This window comes from Notamacropus eugenii, chromosome 2 (genome assembly GCF_028372415.1).
Source record: "Notamacropus eugenii isolate mMacEug1 chromosome 2, mMacEug1.pri_v2, whole genome shotgun sequence".
Lineage (NCBI taxonomy): Eukaryota > Metazoa > Chordata > Mammalia > Diprotodontia > Macropodidae > Notamacropus > Notamacropus eugenii.
This window is the reverse complement of record NC_092873.1, coordinates 507825454-507843566: the sequence shown is the minus strand read 5'-3', so window position 1 is coordinate 507843566 and position 18113 is coordinate 507825454. Positions and strand designations below refer to the sequence as shown.

Here is an 18113-nt window from a genome sequence, read left to right as displayed (position 1 = left end):
AAGCAGAAATAATCAACATTAAAAATTATAATAATAAGCTAGCATTAAGGGGTAATCAGGAAAGGTTTCCTGTAGGAGGTGGGGTTTTGGCCTCACACTGCAGAGTTATACTGTCTCAGCCAGGCACTAAGATGTCATACTCTTTCCCACATGCACATGATTCTACCATACAATCCCAGAAAATGGGCCCTCTGTCCCTTATGTCCCCAAAGAGCTCCCCGCTGCCCCCGCTGCCCCTGCTGCTCCCCCTGCTGCCCCCATTATTCTCCCCCACTCCCCCCCGCTGTTCCCCACTCCCACCCCCCCCCCCCCGTTGTCCCTCCCTACGTAATCCCGCTGGGGGGGGAATCTCCCTGCCGGCAAGCCCATCCTCCCACCTCTCTTCCTAATTGATCTCTCCTCTTCTTTCCCTCACCCACAGCCACCACCCCCCCACACACACACACAGAAAGCCTTACAACTGTGATCAGATGATTCAACTTTTATTACAGATGAAGGTATTTGTGGGGATGGAGGACAGGTAGACAAAGGCCCTCCCTACTCCCACCCCCAGGCAAGTCTAGGTAAGCCACCCCAAGGCTGGCTGGATGGGAGTGGGAAAGGGGGTGGGGGAAGGAAAGGATGGGGAGAGAAGGATGGCTGTCTTCCTCCTTCAAGGCAGCCTCCTCAGAGCCTCTTCAGCTTCAGGTGGATCCCATTCTGGGACCTGAGAATCACCATGGGAAAGAGCTCTGGAGGCTGAGCGTCATCTGGTTCCAGGTGGAAGTGGAGCAGGGTCAGAGCCACAACCACCTTCATTTCATTCATGGCAAACTGCTGCCCGATGCAGTTCCTACGGATGCCGAGGAGAATAGAAACTGTGTGGGCTCAGCAGAGGTTCAGGAGTCTTCTAAGACCTGCCTCCATCCGCAAGCCACACCTCCAGCCCTTTATCTCCTCCAACACACATATACATACACACACTTACACACACACACTCACACATGCACATACACATGCATGCATGTACACACATACATGCATATACATGTGTGCGCACGAGCACCCACATGTACACATGTGTGCACATGCATGCACATGTGTGCCTTTACGTACATACATGTGCGTGCACACGTGTTACATCTCTTTGGATTGCATGTCTTTACTTGGACCATCTTTCTATCTACATATATGTACAGATATGCACAGATCATCACCCAGGAAAACCCACCTGGAACCAGCAGAAAAGGGAAGGAAGGCAAAGCTGGGCCGGAAGGCAGAGTTCTCCAGGGAGAATCGGAGAGGATCAAACACCTGCCAATTAATGCCAGCATTAGTGGGAGGCAGGACTGCGTGAAGGTGGGAAGGGTCCTACTTTCCTTGACTCACAGACCCAAGATGATTCTCCTCCCCTTCCCCACCCCACTCTAGGCCCTTCTTCTACCATCAAACTTCAGGATTCTTTGGTCTTCTGAGACCCATACTATACTTGAATTACCCTCTCTTTGGTTTTGCTGCCATCCTCTGCCAACTACTGGACTGGTCTAGAAACTTGTTTAATGAACTTAGCACCAGGTTCCTAGTCTCCTTGCCTCACCCCATCCTCTCATCCTCCTGTGTTTCAATATTCATGTGGACCTCAGATCTTGCATCTCTCTGAACTACACCATGACCAAAATCAGGAAGTCTGAAATTCCTCTTCCTAACTATAACCTCCTGTCCTGCCTCTTTCTCCTCCATACTAAGACTTCTAAACTCTCATGGTGTCCTTAAGCCATCTGGCACATCCCTGGTCCCACAGTCCATCTCCCCTCACTTCCGGATTAGATTTTCTCCATATCCACCTTGGACCCCATGGTTTGCCTTTAGTGTCTCATTAGCTGTTACACTGGATGCTTTTGCCCACTTGATTAGAATTTCTTCACTCCTACCCTGCAGGTCTCATCATTGGGGGTCACCCCCCCATCATCCACCTTCTCTGCTCCTACTCCAGAGCCACTAGAGAAAACCATGAAATGGAACTGATTTCACCAGCTACAAATATATGGCGCTCCTGCTATGATGCTCTCTAGGCCTCAGTTTCCTCATCTGTAAAATGAGGAGACTGGCCTTTGTGGCTCCAGATTTAGGACTCTGTGATCCTCCCTGTGACTTAACAAGCTTTCTCTTCTATCCCTATTAATTCTTTCTTTCATTATCCACTCCTTCCACCTCCAAGCCCAGCCTCACACTTACAGCAGATGTTTTAACCCACTTCTTAACTAACTCCCACCCTCATCCTCCTCAGCCCATATTTCCCCATTTATCAAACTTCCTTCACATTTGGAAGGAGGCCTCAGAAAACATCCAATCCAGCTCCTGGCCAAGAAAGAATGCCCCCTATGACACTCCTCCATGAATGGCCATCCAGCCTTCACTTCAAGGTCTCCTGAGGCAGACCATTCCCACCTTTGGACTGTTAGGAAAGTTGTCCTGATGTCCAGCTTCAATCTACTTCTTTGAAACTTTACCCTTTGGCCCTGGTTCTGTCTTCCAGAGGCAAACAGAATAAGTCTGACAGTTCCTGCACAGGATGACCCTTCAGGTACCAGAGGACAGACAGCTCTCATGTGCCCCATTGCCCTTCTCCAGCCTAAAAAACTCCAGTTCCCTTAATGATCTTCCTATGACATGACTTCCAAGCCCTTTCCCATCCTCTGGACACTCTCCAACTCAGCAATGACTTTTTTTGGATATAGTTAGGGTTAAGTGACTTCCCAAGGGTCACATAGCTAGTAAATGTCTGAGGCCAGACTTGGACTCAGGTCCTCCAGATTCTAAGGCAGGTGTTCCATCCACTGCACTGCCTAGCTGCCCAGCACTGGCCTTCTTGAACTTGTGGTGTCCAGAACTGAGCACAGTGCCACCTCCAGATGTGGTCTGAACCCCAGGACTGTCCCCATCACCACCAATTTCATCATCTTTTGCATTATCCCCCAGAGGGGCTGGAGTATTCTCTGTCGGTTATCCCCTTCTACCTGCCCCCCTCCCCATCATCTCTAATGGACCCTTGAGCTCCTCCCCTTTGGAGGGCAGACGCACCTCTGGTTCAGGCCACACGCTGGGATTGTGATGAAGGGCGTATATGTTGATAGTGACAGAGGCTCCTGGAGAGGTAAAAAGAAGCAGCTGGAGAGACACGCTGACTTGCACCCCACCCCTCCCAAACAACAGTGCCAATAAGAACTAGCATCCATATGGCACGTTAAGATGAATAAAGCTCTTCCCACATTATCTCACTGGGCTCTCACAACAAGCCTATTATCATCCCCATTTTACAGATGAGGAAACTGAAGTGACAAAAATTAAGTGACTTACTCAGCAAGACACAGCTAGTAAAGTGGCTGCAGCAGAATTCAAACTCAAGTCTTCCTGACTCCAGGTCCGACACTTTAGACACTGGTCTACCTAGTAGCCCATAGGTGCTGGGCTCTCAATCCACCAGCCTAAGGCCTAGCAGTCTGTGGGCCTGGCTATTTGGTCAGTAGAAAGACTAAAGTCTCTACAGTATCCGAGTCATAGAAGCTTCTAGGACCTAACCAGATCCCACTGACACCCCACCATCCCCAGCCAGGTTGTGGGTTGGAAGGAGGAATACAAGCCACCAGGGCATCAGGGTAAAAGGTTTTGTGGAGTCAAGTTAGCACAGAAACTGATCAAGCTCTTGGAAAGCCCTACTCAGACTCAGAAGACCATGGGACCAGAGGACCTAGAAAGCTTCATTTAGTTCCACCCTCAAATGCAGAAAAGAAGTCCCTCCAGTGACAATGACTTGCCTACAGTAACATCAGTGACATCACCTGATTCCTCAGAGGTATCATTAGAACCCAAGTTTCTAGCTGCCCATCTAGGCTCCTTCCATTCCATTATACTAGGTTGGATTTCCAATCTACAAAGGACTCCTCAGCTCTGGACCCCTGCTCACCTCCACCTTTTGGACTTCTGTGGCCCACAGATACCTTGACGCTAACCCAGCCTGGCTTTTCACTTAATGCTGGTTTTCCTTCCAACTCAACCAACCTCCTCTTTCTTGGCCCCAAGTAAGGATTCCTACAACCTTGCAACATGCAAACGCATAAAGAATTGGGAATTTGCCTAATCATTAACATATATTCCTCTAATCTTGAGAAAGATGAGAAGCATCAACCTGGACCAGGACTAGGAAGAGAAAAATAGGGTGAAACAAAGCACACCCTCAGGACAAAAGTTTTCTATGACCAGATATCGGTATCATCTCTCCTCAAATCTCAGACCCTGCCTCTATCTGAGCAGATCAGTAAACTCCAGAGGCCAATGTCCATGAGGGCCAGAGGGACGTTGACTTTTACCACTGTCTCTCAGATACGGCTGATGACCCATGGGTCAGGGAGGTCAACAGCTATGGTCAACAGCCCTGAAAAGGGACTAACTTCTCTCTCACAGTAAGGGCAGTTAGGGCAAGGAAGGGCAAGAAACTAGATTGTGCTCTATGCCCTCGGAGATTTGTACAAGCTCTAAATCCAGGACAGAACCATCAATAAAACTGGGGGATTCCCATCCCTCTTTTGGACCTCTCTGGTTTGGAAGACTTTTATCATGATATCAGATCTAAACCTACGTATCTAAAAATCAGCCCCCTCCCAAGAATAAATTCAGTCTACCATGGGACAGTCTTCCAAATACTTGAAGACAGAGATCACATTCCTTCTCTTTTCTCCAGGTGGGGGATTAAAACGCCAAGGGGTGATAGGACTTAAGTGAACCACACTGACTCCTTTTTGTGACTCAATTCTGGAGCCAGAGCAGTTCCCTTTCTATTCAACGAGGGGTCTGGTCAATTTCTGTCTTGTGAGGAAACTTTATTCAATTGTGGGAATTGTGAGAAAACTTTACTGTGTCGTTTGAACTGAGCCCTATGTGGTTAGGAAACTGGACCACCTCCACCTGCTGCTTAGAGACCCTTCACTAAGGACCAGAAACTAACCAGAAACCCAGTCAGATCTGAAGACTGATAAAAAGGAGTTTTCTCACAATTTCTCACAATTCTTACATCTCATGTGATGCATATGTTTTATCTGCAACCTGACCTCATGCTAGTTAATGTGGTCCTGATTGTCCAAAACAGAATAAGAATAGTCTGCAAACTCTAGGCCTTTAGCTTGCCTTTGATTTCTGGAAAAACTCTGGGACACACCATCAAAGCTATGCTTGCTAAATATTGAAAAAGGGAAGCAGTAGTGAGCAAGGGTCAGTGTGCTTTCATCTGGGTCAGGTCAGACTCACTGTATTTTCTTTATTGGTAGAGACACCCTCCACCCTCATTGATGAGGGGAATACTGAGGATATGGTTTACCTGGATTTTAGCTAAGCCTTTGCTAAAGTATTTTATGCTGTGCTTGTGGAGAAGATAAACATTGATCAGACTGGATTCAAAGAGTCGTTACTGGTTCCATGTCAACATGACAGAAAGTCTTCAATGGAGTACCCCAGGGATCTATGCTTGGCCTTGTTCAGTTTAGTATTTTTTATCCAGAACTTGGATGAAAGCATATATGGTATGCCCATCAGATTTTATGATGACACCAAGGTGGAAGGGAGAACTGAATTAGAGGCAGGATCCCAAAGGGTCTTGACAGGTTAGTGTACTGGGCTGAATCTAAAGAGATAAAATTCACTAGGGGTCAATGGAAAGTCTTGCACTTGGGTACAAATAATCAACATCACAAAGTATAAGATGGTAGAAGGATGGTTAAACAGCAGGTATTCTGAAACAGACATGGTATACTGGATATATTTAACAACTGGCTCTGAAACATTTTGTCTACTTTTAAGTTAAATTTGCACTATCACCATTTTCTCCATCATTTATTAAATCTAGACAATCAACAAAACAATAAACCAAGCCCAGATTTGTAGTATTTGCTGGTTTCTGAGGTGTCAATGCTCATCCTGAAAGCTTAACAATTTGTTCTTGCCAGTAGGTTAAAGCTGGCTCCAGCACGCCCTGAGACCAATCTGGGGGTTTTAGGAGAACACAAGTTCAATGTGACTCTGCAACGTGACCCAAATGGTAATGCCATGTCGTAGTGTGCATTGAGCTTCCAGGAAGAGTGAGGCAATAGTCTAGGTTTAACAGAAATGGACACAACCTTCAAAATGAGATCTGTCAATAGTATGGCAGTGGGACTGTCTGATAAATTTAAGAGTATCCAGAGGACAACCAAGGCAGTGAAGGACCTTGAAGACTATAACATGTGAGGATCAGTTGAAAGGACTTGGGGATGTTTAGCTTGGTGGAGGAACTCAAACAGCAAGGGGTGGTGGGAATTGAGTGAATCACACTGACTCCATCTTGTGACTCAGTTCTGAAGCCAGTGCAATTCTCTTTCTATTCAACGAAGATCTGGTCTAATTTCTGTCTTGTGAGAAAACTTTATTCAATTATGAGAAGTGTGAGAAAACTTTATCACATTGTTTGAACAAAGCCCTACGTGGTTGGGAAGCTGGACCACCTCGACCTGCTGCTTAGAGATCCTTAAACTATGGACTGAGCCTATGCTGACCAGAAACCCAGTCAGCTCTGAAGACTGATGCACAGAGTGTTCTCACAATTATACATTTCTAGCAATCTATATGTCTTATCTGCAAAGTGGCCCCATAGTGGTTAATCATTTATTGTTTCTGGGTTCCTTGGATTGAATACACGCATTTGATGAAAGTGGGACACCTCTTTTTTCTGATTTCAGGGCACTTCCCCCTCCTATCTTGAAAAGTTTCTAATCATTCATCCAATTAGAAACCAGATTACTTAATTTTACATCCTGGTTAATTGTTTCCTTTTAACTAATTGGTCATATTTGGTTGTTTTTAATGCATGAGAATCTATCATCTCCTGTATTCTGGGGTCCAGTGCCAAAGCTGAGGGACCTGGTGTCAGTTAGTTGGGCAATTGGCATACATTGCTTAATAAATGGATATTCTTAGAAACTCCAGTCTTTGTTTCCTGAATCATTTCAGATTCCACTTGACACACAGAGTAACCATTCCCAGCCCCACTCCAGTCAATGGCTCTCTGGCCTCACTTTGGTCCCTGATCCTGATCATTGATCACCCTTTCCCCACACTCTTGCCTTGAAGGAGACCCTTTCCTGGAGCCATAAGTGGCATTGGAGTGAAGACCCAGGAAGAGCACTGAGCCTGAAATCAGAAGACCTGTGTTCAAATTTGACTCCAGATAAGAGTTGTGTGACCCTGTGCCTCAGTTTCCTCATCTGTAAACTAAGCACAATAATATCACCTATTCCCCAGGATTGCTGTAAAGATTGAATCATGTAATATTTTTAAAGTACTTAGTGCAGTTCCTGGCACATAGTAGGTGCTTAATAAATGTTCTTACCCTTGACTTCCCTGGGGAGTATTCTGGGGGGACTTGGTGGGACCTGGAAGGTCCTATAATTCATTTGTTGAAGAATTTTCAGCACTGCTTTTTCAAAGACTGTCAAATACAATCTCCCAGGCACACAGGGAGGGACCCACAAGCTTGCAGAATGAACAAGTGGGTATAGTTTATTACCTGCAGGTAAGGAGCGTCCATCAGGGAAGGTGAGGGGCTTGCTGAGCTCCCTGGAGAAGACTGGAATTGGAGGATAGAGGCGAAGGGTCTCCTTGATGCACATGGTAGTATATGGCATCTGGCTCAGGTGCTCCCTGAAAGCATAAGGAGATCAAGGGAGGACGAGACTGTCAGGAGGAGGAGGATCAGACCTGGAATGGGATTTCTGGGGACCAAGGATTTTCTCCTTTGGAGTATAAAGAGGGAGAAACAAAGCAGACCTTAATCCCGCAGTCACTCACCAAGTGATGGGCGTCCCATCTCCCAGGATGCCCCTGATTTCCTCTCGACATTTCTGCTGGTGCTCAGGATTTGTGGCCAGACAGTAGAAAAGCCAGGAGATGCCACTGGAGGTGGTGTCGTGACCCTCAAACATGAAAGTGTCCACCTCAGCCCTCAGCTCCTTGTCTGATAAGCCGTGTCCATCCTCTGTCTGGTGAAGAGAAGCCAATAACATCAGGGGCCAGCCACCCTTTACCGAGGGTCTGCCATGTGCAGGAGCTTGTGCCAAGGGAGGGATGAAGTTTAAAGAAGACACAGACCCTGCCCTCAGAAAGCCTATAGTCAGCCCACTCAGGATAAGACTCAAATGCTCCTAACTCCAAACTCCAATGAAAAGTACCTTTACAAGGTGCAAAGAAGATTAGATGGACTGGGGCTTTAGGAGAAGTTTCTGGGAGAAGGTGGCATGCAATTGGGTATTCAAAGATGAGGTATTTATTTTTGTAACTTGAATGCCCATCAGAGTGCCTGGCACATAGTGGTCACTTACTGAACTTAAGTGGAAAAGAGGGATAGTTTGAGGAATAAGATTATGAGTTCTATTTGAGACATTGAATCTGAGATTGCTTTAGGTAATTCAATTCGAGATACCCAAAAGACAATTAGTGTTACAAGAAAGGAACTTAAGGGAGAAGCTAGACCTAAATAGGAAAAAATAAAAAGAGTTAAAAAAAAAAAGATGGAGAATGAGAATAATTAATGAGTAGCCTAAATGTTCCACTAATATCCATGATATTTCAAGAAGGACTCGTGGGAAGAAATGGACCAGGGTCGCAAAGGGTGAGAGAGCATGGATGGGCCACAATCAGCACCATTAGAAGTACGTAAAGCTGGGATATTCTCCTATGAAAGCACGGAGGCATCAAAATCAGCTCAGAGGATTTTCCTCTGTGACTAAATATGGTACCAGGAGCTCCTCATGGTATGAGTGGCAGCCTCTAAGAGAGCAAATGGCAGCTACAAAAAGATAGGATTTGAGAATGGTCGTATGGACTACAGAGACCCTACCTAGAAACTCCAGCCCTACTACGTGCATAATCTCTCAAATCTGGATGACTGCTCCCGCATGGCCACCTACATTCACTGTAGTGCCAGTACCTCTCAGGACATCAGCACAAGGGAAAGGGGGAAGCACCAAAAAATAGAAGGGATGGGAAGCTGCTTTCCTCCTACCTAGGCGCAACCACCAGGTTTGGCCAACTCTCACCTTGGCACAGAGAAGGATGTCTAGGAAATCCAAGTGTCGTTTCTTCGAGACAGCCTCCAAGCCTCCTTCCTTCTGGAGGTACTGCTTCCTCTTCCTAATCACCATGTCTGCAGGAAAATATCTCATGGTCACAGACCATAGAGACCAAGCTCCCTTGGGAGGTAGTGAGCTCTCAATGCCCATGGATTGTTGTGTTAAGCACAGACAACTCTCCCTGTGCTTCTTCCATGGTGAAGAGAGCACTGGAATTGAAGTCAAGAAGAACTAGATTCCAATTCTGTGTTGGACACTTTCTAGCTGTGTGACCCTGGCAAGTAACTTCACCCCTATCTGCCTCAATTTCCTCATCTGAAAATGAGAGGGTTGGATTCAATGACTTCCAAAGTCCCTTACACTTCTCAAGCTATGATCCTGTGAATTCACACTCCTATCTCCCCTCTACTGAGGAATACTAGGGGTGAGGTTGCGTGTGTATATGTATGTACTTTTTTGAGAGAGATTATGTTTGTAATTAGAATTCTAAATGTTTTTCTTCTGAAAACTGCTTCATATTTACCCTATGTATATCATGTCTGTATAAAATTACATATATGTCCCTTCCCCCCATTAGAATGATAGCTCCTTGAGAGTGAAAACAGTGTTTACTTTTCTTTGAATCCCAAATACTTAGCCCCATGCCTGGCACATAGTAGGTGCTTAGTCAATGCTTGTTTATTTTTATTAACGAATGAATTGAGTATGTCTGAGTGTATGAGCATGTGTATGCGTGTTTGTGTGTGTGTTCATGAATATATGTGTATGAGAGTATACAAATGTAACCAGGGTCTCAAATTCAGTTGCATAAAACTCTCCTCATTGGTGAAGAGGTCCCCAAAGAGACTCTGGAATCAAGCATCTTCTCTCTTTAAGTTAGGAACGAGTTGGGAACCAAGGTTCTGTGTTCTCCAAACCCTTTGCCCACCAACCAATCAGTCCCCACCCATGAGTAGAGCTGTATCTTTGAGCTGCTGGTTATACAATTATGTGAAGCTATATGTGTGCATCAATGAATCAATGAAAAAAGCATTAAACACTGACTATGTGCCACCAGGTATTGTGTTATGAGTGAGAATTGTTGTGTCTGAATGATAGAATTTCAGAGCTGCATGAACCTTGGCCTTTCATCCTTGAACCAGGCCAAGATCAATCAAAATATAAATACACAAACTCATAGACTTGACACATTGCAACACCTTTCATTATCAGCAGGAATGTCTTGTTGTACATCCAAAACAAATCTCAAAGTAGATGTGACAATTCAAATAGAGTCCTTCCCTCTGAGACAGACAAAGGCACTCTCTGGAAGATTTTTCATGACCAGATGAGCCAAGAGTTATTTCTGTGACTCATTTTTCCACAAATTCTTTCCTGAGTCTACTGTGTGCCCAGAAGACTGAGACCTTCCCACTAGGGATTCAAAGCTGAGTGGGTCATGAAAGGATCCTCTGTCTTCAAATGCTTATCCTAGAGAAAAGAAGGCTTGGGGAAAATAATATCACTGCCTCCAACTATCTGAAGGTTTGTGGTTTAGATTCTAATGTGACTCTAGAACATAGAACTGGGAACAATGGTTGGAAGTCAGAGGGCTTCCAATCTCAGCTCATGATGAGCAATAGGCCAGCCTGGGAGCCTGGGACATCTCCCTCAGGCAGAAGCTAGAGGAGGACCTCCCAGGGACACTGGAGAAGGGACTTCTTTCACTGGGTGGCATCTTACCTGTTCTAAGATTCCTCAAAGCTCTGCTGGAAGAACAAAGTATGTTTGACTAGCAGACAGTAGGCAGGGGCAAGCAGTACCTGTGTACTCATGGGCCTGGTGGGCAGCCTGGCGAGCCTGGTAGCCATGGGGACTGAACCAGTAGATGAGGTCATTGTGATAGAAGGCATACCGAATCCGAGTGAATATCATGGCTCCCATTCCCCATATAGCATTGATGTAGCAGTTGGTATTTCTGCAGAGAAGAAGATCACAGGGTGGGGGAAGGGCCCAGATCAGCCAAAACTGGGAAAGAGCCTTTTGTTTGGGAGGGAGAGTTAGTGCAGGGACTGGGCCTGTGGTGATAAAATGAGGTAACATATAAAGTTCTTTGCAAACCTAAAAGTGCCATATTAATGCTGGCCACAAGTGGTATTATCATTTCATTGGCACAGAAAACTCCCTGGTCTGCAAAGTCCCTCAACCAATGCAAGTCAGCACTTTGACTAAAACTTAGACTTTTCTGGGCCATTGAGAGGTGAGGTGATTTGCATGTTCGAGGCTAGGTTTGATCCCAGAGCTTACTGATTGTGAGATCAGCTCTAAACATTGTACCATAATGCCTTGTGACTCTACAGGGATGAAATTCAATTCAAGATGATGTACCAAGTACTAGGGACATGTATAAAGATAACAAAAATGAACCAGTAGGGGGCAGAGCCAAGATGGCGGAGTAGAAAAAGAAACCTGGCTAAGCCCTCCCCACAAACCCTCCAAAATACCTGTAAAAATAACTCTAAACAAATTTTACAGCAGTCGAAGCCACAAAATGACAGAGTGAAACAGATTTCCAGCCCAACACAATCTGGAAGGCTGACAGGAAGGGTCTATTGCACTAGGCAGGAGTGGAGCACAGCCCAGCATGGGCCACGCCAGCACAGACTGGACTGGAACAGGGCTCAGGGTGCTGAATCACCGGCATTTATAGTGGTTTCCAGTCTTATCAACCCACAAATGCCAAAGACAACTTCAAAGTTCACTGGGAAATCTCTCTCACCTAGGTGAGAGAGGAACGTGGCAGTCACTGCTACAGCAATGGCTGCTTCTGGAGCTCTCAGCCTACAGATAGTGGGGGGAATCGAGTGGCTGATCTGGGTCACAGTCCTGGGTGGTGGTCCTGGGGCAAGAAGGAACATTGGTGTGGCAGAGCTGATGGCAGCTGTGGAGAAGGAAGCCTACTCGCAGTTCCAGGGCAGAAAAGAGTGCTTGTGGTTGCTCACAGGCCAGAGCACAGGCCAGGAGAGGACACTTTGGAGGAAGTGAGAATCTACAGGTCCCTAGAGATATTTCTGAAAACAGCTACACAAAACCCTGAAACTTAGGGCAGTACACCCTCCACTTAACAAAGAGCTCAAAAGTCAAGTAATTGACTGGGAAAATGACCAAAAATGGGCAAAAATAAGACTATAGAAGGTTACTATCTTGGTGAAAAGGTATTTTCTTAGGATGAGGAAGATCCAAGAATACAACTGGAGGAAGACAGCAAGTTCAAGACTCCTACACCCAAAGCCTCCAAGAAAATTATGAAATGGTCTCAGGCCATGGAAGAGCTCAAAAAGAATTTTGAAAACCAAATCAGAGAAGTAGAGGAAAAATTGGGAAGAGAAATGAGAGTGATACAAGAAAATCATGAAAAACGAGTCAACAGCTTGATAAAGGAGAACCTAAAAATGCTGAAGAAAATAATACCTTTAAAAATAGACTAACTCAAATGGCAAAAGAGGTCCAAAAAGCCAATGAGGAGAAGAATGCCTTTAAAAGCTGAATTGGCCAAATGGAAAAGGACATCCTAAAGTTCACTGAAGAAAATAATTCCTTGAAAACTAGAATAGAGCAAATGGAAGCTAATGACTTTATGAGAAATTAAGAAATTATAACAACCAAATTATAAAAAAACCCAAAAAAATGAAAAAATAGAAGACAATATGAAATGTCTCATTGGAAAAAGAACTAAACTGACAAATAGATCCAGGAGAGATAATTTTAAAGTTATTGGTCTACCTGAAAGCTATGATCAAAAAAAAAAAGAGCCTAGGCATCATCTTTCAAGAAATTACCAAGGAAAATTATCAAGAAAATTATCAAGGAAAACTCCTAGAATCAGAGGGTAAAATAGAAATGGAAAGAATCCACCAATCACCTCCTGAAAGAGATCCCAAAAGGAAAACTCCTAGGAATATTTTAGCCAAATTCCAGAGTTTCCAAGTCAAGGAGAAAATCTTGCAAGCAACCAGAAAGAAACAATTCAAATATTGTGGAAACACAATCAGGATAACACAGCGTTTAGCAGCTTCTATGCTAAGGGATTGAAAGGTTTGGAATATGATATTCCAGAGGTCAAAGGAGCCAAGATTAAAACCAAGAACCACCTACTCAGCAAAACTGAATATAATTATTTCAGCGTAAAAATGGAATTTTGAAAAAATAGAGGATTTTCAAGCATTCTTGTTGAAAAGACCAGAGCTGAATACAAAAATATGACTTTCAAATTCAAGAATCAAGAGAAACATGAAAAGGCAAACAGGAAAGAGAAGCCAAAAGGGACTCATTAAAGTTGAACTATTTACATTTCTACATAGAAAGATGATATTTGTAACTGATGAGGACTTTCTCAGTATTAAGATAGTTAGAGGAAATATATATATATGTATATAGACATATAAGTATGTATGTGTATATTATACATGTGGAGGCTGTGTTATATATGTGTATATATGTGTGTGTGTATATGTATATATAGACAGAGGGTGCAGGGTGAACTGAATATGAAGGGAGGATACTTAAAAAACAAAACAAGTATTGAGAGGAATGTACCAGGAGAAAGAGAAACGAAAAGGTAGAATGTAGTAAATCATCTCACAAAAAAGAGGCAAGAAAAAGCTTTTGCAATGGAGGGGAAGAGGGGAGAGGTGAGAGAGAATACGAGAGCCTTACTCTCATCCAATTTGGCATAAGGAGAGAATAACACACACTCAATTGGGTATGGAAATCTATTATACCTGCAGGAAAGCAGTGGGGAAGGGAATAGGAAAGGAGGGATAATAGAAAAGACGGCAGATTAGGGGAAAGGGTAATCAGAAGCAAACACTATAGTGGAGGGACAAGTCAAGGGAGAGAATGTAATAAATGGTGAGCAGGACAAGATAGAGGAAAATGTGGTTAGTCTTTCACAACATGACTATTATGGAAGTATTATGCATGTCTACACACATATGACATCAAATTGCTTGCTTTCTCAATGAAGGTGTGTGGGAAGAGAGGAAGGGAGAGAATGTGGAACTCAAAGCTTTAAAAATTAATGTTAAAAATTGTTTTTGCATGCAACTGGGAAATGAGTTGTACAGGCAATTAGGTATAGAAGTCTACCTTGCCCTACAGGAAAATAGTGGGGAGGGAGAATGGGAAAAGGTGGGGAGGATAGAAGGGAGGGAAGATTGGGAAAAGGGATGGTTGGGATGCATGCTGTCCTGGGGTGGGGAGAGGGGAGAGATGGGGAGAAAATCTGGAATTCAAAATCTTATGGAAGTGAATGTTGAAAACTGAAAGTAAATAAATTATATTTTTAAAAACTGAACCGATCTTTGCCCACAAGGAGTAAGGAATAACTAGGGGGAGATAGCCTAAACAAAAAGAATTCAATCCAGACAAATTAATTTCCTTGAAGGGGGTGGCTTAGAGGGAGGGACAGCACTGGTCACTGGAAGTAGGGTGAGATGTGGTAGGCTGGGATTCCTGTAGGAGGTGGTGAGGTAACTGAACTTTAAAGGAAGAGACAGCAGTGACCAGGATGGGCTAGGCTGCTTGCGGAGTACGGACAATCTGGCTATCACTCACCTCTCAGTCTTGCAGTTGCCCTTATAGCTAAAGGCACATTTCATGAGGGTGTCCAGGGTCATCAGTCTGACGTGCTCAAAGACCTCCAGGCTGGAACTCTGGGTGATGAGATTCTCCCATTTATTCTGGAGCAGAAGAAGGCAGCAGAGGCTGTCAGTATGCATGGCTCCCCTGCTACAGGCAAATCCACGCTTCGCCATGTTCTCCATATTCTCCACTTTACCTTGACCCTCCCTCTCCTGTCTCTGTATTTTGCTGATACCATCCACCAAGCCTGGAATGTACTCTATTCCTCCCATCTTCCCAAGCCCTCTGCTTCCTTCTAAGTCCAACTCAGATGCCACAGGCTCCTCCAGAAAGCCCTCCATCCCCACAGAGAAAGTGATCAGCCCTTCTTCAAATTCCTTATGATCCATTGTCTGCTTTTTTTTGTCTGCCCCTTGCCTTTGCTCAAAGACAAAGTCCCAGGCCCTCAGAGCTGGGGAGAGAGGGGGAAGGGGAGCCATAGAACAAAGAATGTCAGAGCTGAGAGGGGCCTTAGAACAAGGAATGTCAGGGCTTGGAGGACCCTTAGAACAGGGAATGTCAGAGCTGAGAGATCCCTCAGAGGCATGTGATTTAAGCCATACCTGACCAAGCATGCCTTTATCTGGTCACTTATAGACATCCCAGAAGGATGTCAGGGAAGGAATACTACCTTCTTAGGCAACTCACCCCACCCTGAGAACAATCACTGTCTTGGTTTGCACTATTCCTTGATTGTCTTTGAATCAGAGACATTTGTCAATTTGGCCTCCCCACACAAGATTATAAATTCTTTGAGAGGAACGTCAGTGTCCTGTCTTTCCTTGTCTTCTGCCATCTTTGGGCCTTGTATAGATTCCTCATTTAATAAATATTTTTAATCGAGTTATCTTTTTCAGGCCTGTGTCTGAAAACTGACCAGGTCTTTACAGATGTGAAAAGAAGTGCTCACATACTGTAGGCAGTATGTACTTAGGAAGGGTAGCTTGAAGTGAATTGTGAATTTTCAGGGGAAACTTTCCTCCCAGTGATTATATGCAGTAATTTATTAATTATATCCATTCACAATCTATATAAAATGGGAGAAGTGACCCAAAGTCACACACACACACACACACGTGTGTCTATTGGTGCCCAGTCACTATCAGTCTCAAAGAGCTAGTGCTTTCTGTACAGGACACTATGTGGATGGGGGTACACTAATCACGATAAGATTCTCTAGTGTCACCTGGCCCTCTCTGCTGCATGACAATCTCTTTCCTGTTCAGTTCTAAAGTGTTCCCCCACCCCCAGCAGCTATTCCAAGCCTTCTCTTCTCTCTACCAATGTCTTACAACAGCACCTCCTTCTTCCTCTCAACTGAGGATCTTTCCTCGTGCCTCTTTAACAGTCTTGAGCTTTCTCTCCTACCTAGTTCCACACCTTGAATCACTTCAGCATTCTTCCTTATTTTCCCTTACTCTGCTCTAGTCTTGGGGGAAAAGGTAGCCTTTCTCCCTATCCAAACGAACCCTTAATCCCATTCCATCTCCTGTTTCCTACACCAGCTTGCCCCTCATTCCTTCCTGATGAGCCTACAAACTAGTCCAGACCTCCCCATTCTTTAAAACAACAATACCACTTCTCGTGGCCTTACCCTTCCCTCCAGGTATCATCCTATTTCTCTCCTTCCTTTGAGAGCCAAACTTACAGGAAAAACTGCTTCCAGTCAGTGCCTACACACTTTCTTATCTCCTACTCTCTTCTCAAACCCCTTACAATCAAGTTTTAGTTCCTACCACTCAAATGGAATTGTTCTCTCCGAAATTACCAATAATCTCTTTAACATTAAACTGAACTGTCTTTTCTCAATACTCATCCTCTGTGACATGAGCTCCTCAGACTAACATTTATCAAGCACCTACTCTGTTCCAGGTCTTGTGCCCAGAAAGAAAAAAAAGTCTCTGTTCTCAAGGAGCTCACATGCAGATAACTCTGCACAAACAAATTGTAGATGGGATAAACTGGAGATAGTCAACAGAGGAAAGGTACCAGCATTAAGGGAGATTGAAAAAAGCTTCCTGAAAGAGGTAGGACTTTAGATGGAACTAAAAGGAAGCCAGAAATAAGGAGGAAAGGCATCTCAGGCATGGGAAACAACCAATGGAAGAGCATGGAGCTAGAGATGGATTGTCTTCTGATGAACAACAAAGAAGCCAGGATTGGTGGGTTCCAGAGTAGATAGTGGGGTGCAAGATATAAAAAGACTGGAAAGGTAAGAAGGAGACAGATTATAAAACCCAACAGAGGGTTTTGTGTCTAATCTTAGAGACAGCAGGGAGCTACTGGAGTTGATTGAATGGGGATAGGGGTATAACATGGTCAGACCAGTACTTTAGGAAGATCAGTTTAACAACTGAGTGGTAGATGTAGTGAAGTGGAGTAAGACCTGAGGCAGGCAAACCAACCAGTATGCTATTGCAATAGTCCAAGCATGAAATGATTAGGGTCTACACCAGGGTGGTGGCAGTCAGAAGAGAGGAGGTGGCATATAGATGTTCTCAGAGATACTACAAAGGTAAAAAAGACAGGATTTGACAAATGATTCCATATAGGGGGCTTAGACAGATTGAGGCATCAAAGATGACACTTAGATTGTGATCCTGTGATGATTAGTAAAATAGTAGCACCTTAACATCAATAGGGAAATTAGAAAACTGCCAAATCCAATGGCCTTTTCTCAATTCCCATCCCTCTTGACCTATCTGCAATGTTTGACACTCTCAATCATACCCTTATCCTTGATATCTTCTCTCCTGGGTTGCAGTCTCACATTCACCAACTGTCTGTTGGACATCTTCACCTGGATGTCCAACAGGTGTCTCAAACTTAACATATCTAAACTTGAATTCATCATTTTTCCTCCAAAAATCCACCTCTACTCTTAACTTCCCTGTTATTCTTTCAGTCACCCAGGTTTGTAACCTAGGAGTTATTCCAAACTTTTCGCTTTCACTCATCCCCCTACTATATTGAATCAATTGCAAGTTTTTTCTATCCCATTGCTAAAACATTTGTTGTATCTACCCCTTTCCCTCTACTCATTAATAATCACCTTAGTTCAGATCTTTGATACCTTGGTAATTGCAATAGCTTCCTAACTGGTCTCTGCCTCTACAGTCCATCCTCCACTCAACTACCAAAATGATTTTCCAAAATCACAGAGCTAACCATATTACTCCTCTGTTAACAAAGTTCCAGTGGGACTAGGTGAGATGATATATACCTATAGTGCCTGCTGCCGGGGAAACTGAGACTGGTGGATCACTTATGCCCTGGTATTCTGGGTTATAGTAGAGCTAAACTCAATTGTCAGCAAAGAGT

General features: G+C 44.2%; 1 protein-coding gene across 3 annotated transcripts in view; it reads right to left on the bottom strand.

Annotated features, from left to right (window-relative positions):
* Positions 1 to 466: 466 nt before the first annotated feature.
* Positions 467 to 18113, bottom strand: part of LOC140530090 (cytochrome P450 4A25-like) — a 43427-nt gene continuing 25780 nt past the window's right edge. For all 3 annotated transcript variants that reach the window (XM_072649333.1, XM_072649331.1, XM_072649332.1), the window contains 8 exons: positions 14727 to 14851; positions 10934 to 11088; positions 9099 to 9205; positions 7852 to 8042; positions 7571 to 7704; positions 3061 to 3125; positions 1211 to 1293; positions 467 to 832 (listed from right to left, as the gene is read on the bottom strand). In XM_072649333.1, coding sequence (XP_072505434.1) covers positions 667 to 832; positions 1211 to 1293; positions 3061 to 3125; positions 7571 to 7704; positions 7852 to 8042; positions 9099 to 9205; positions 10934 to 11088; positions 14727 to 14851 — 1026 coding nt within the window. In that variant the 3' untranslated portion in view covers positions 467 to 666. The remainder of the gene's footprint in view (positions 833 to 1210; positions 1294 to 3060; positions 3126 to 7570; positions 7705 to 7851; positions 8043 to 9098; positions 9206 to 10933; positions 11089 to 14726; positions 14852 to 18113) is intronic.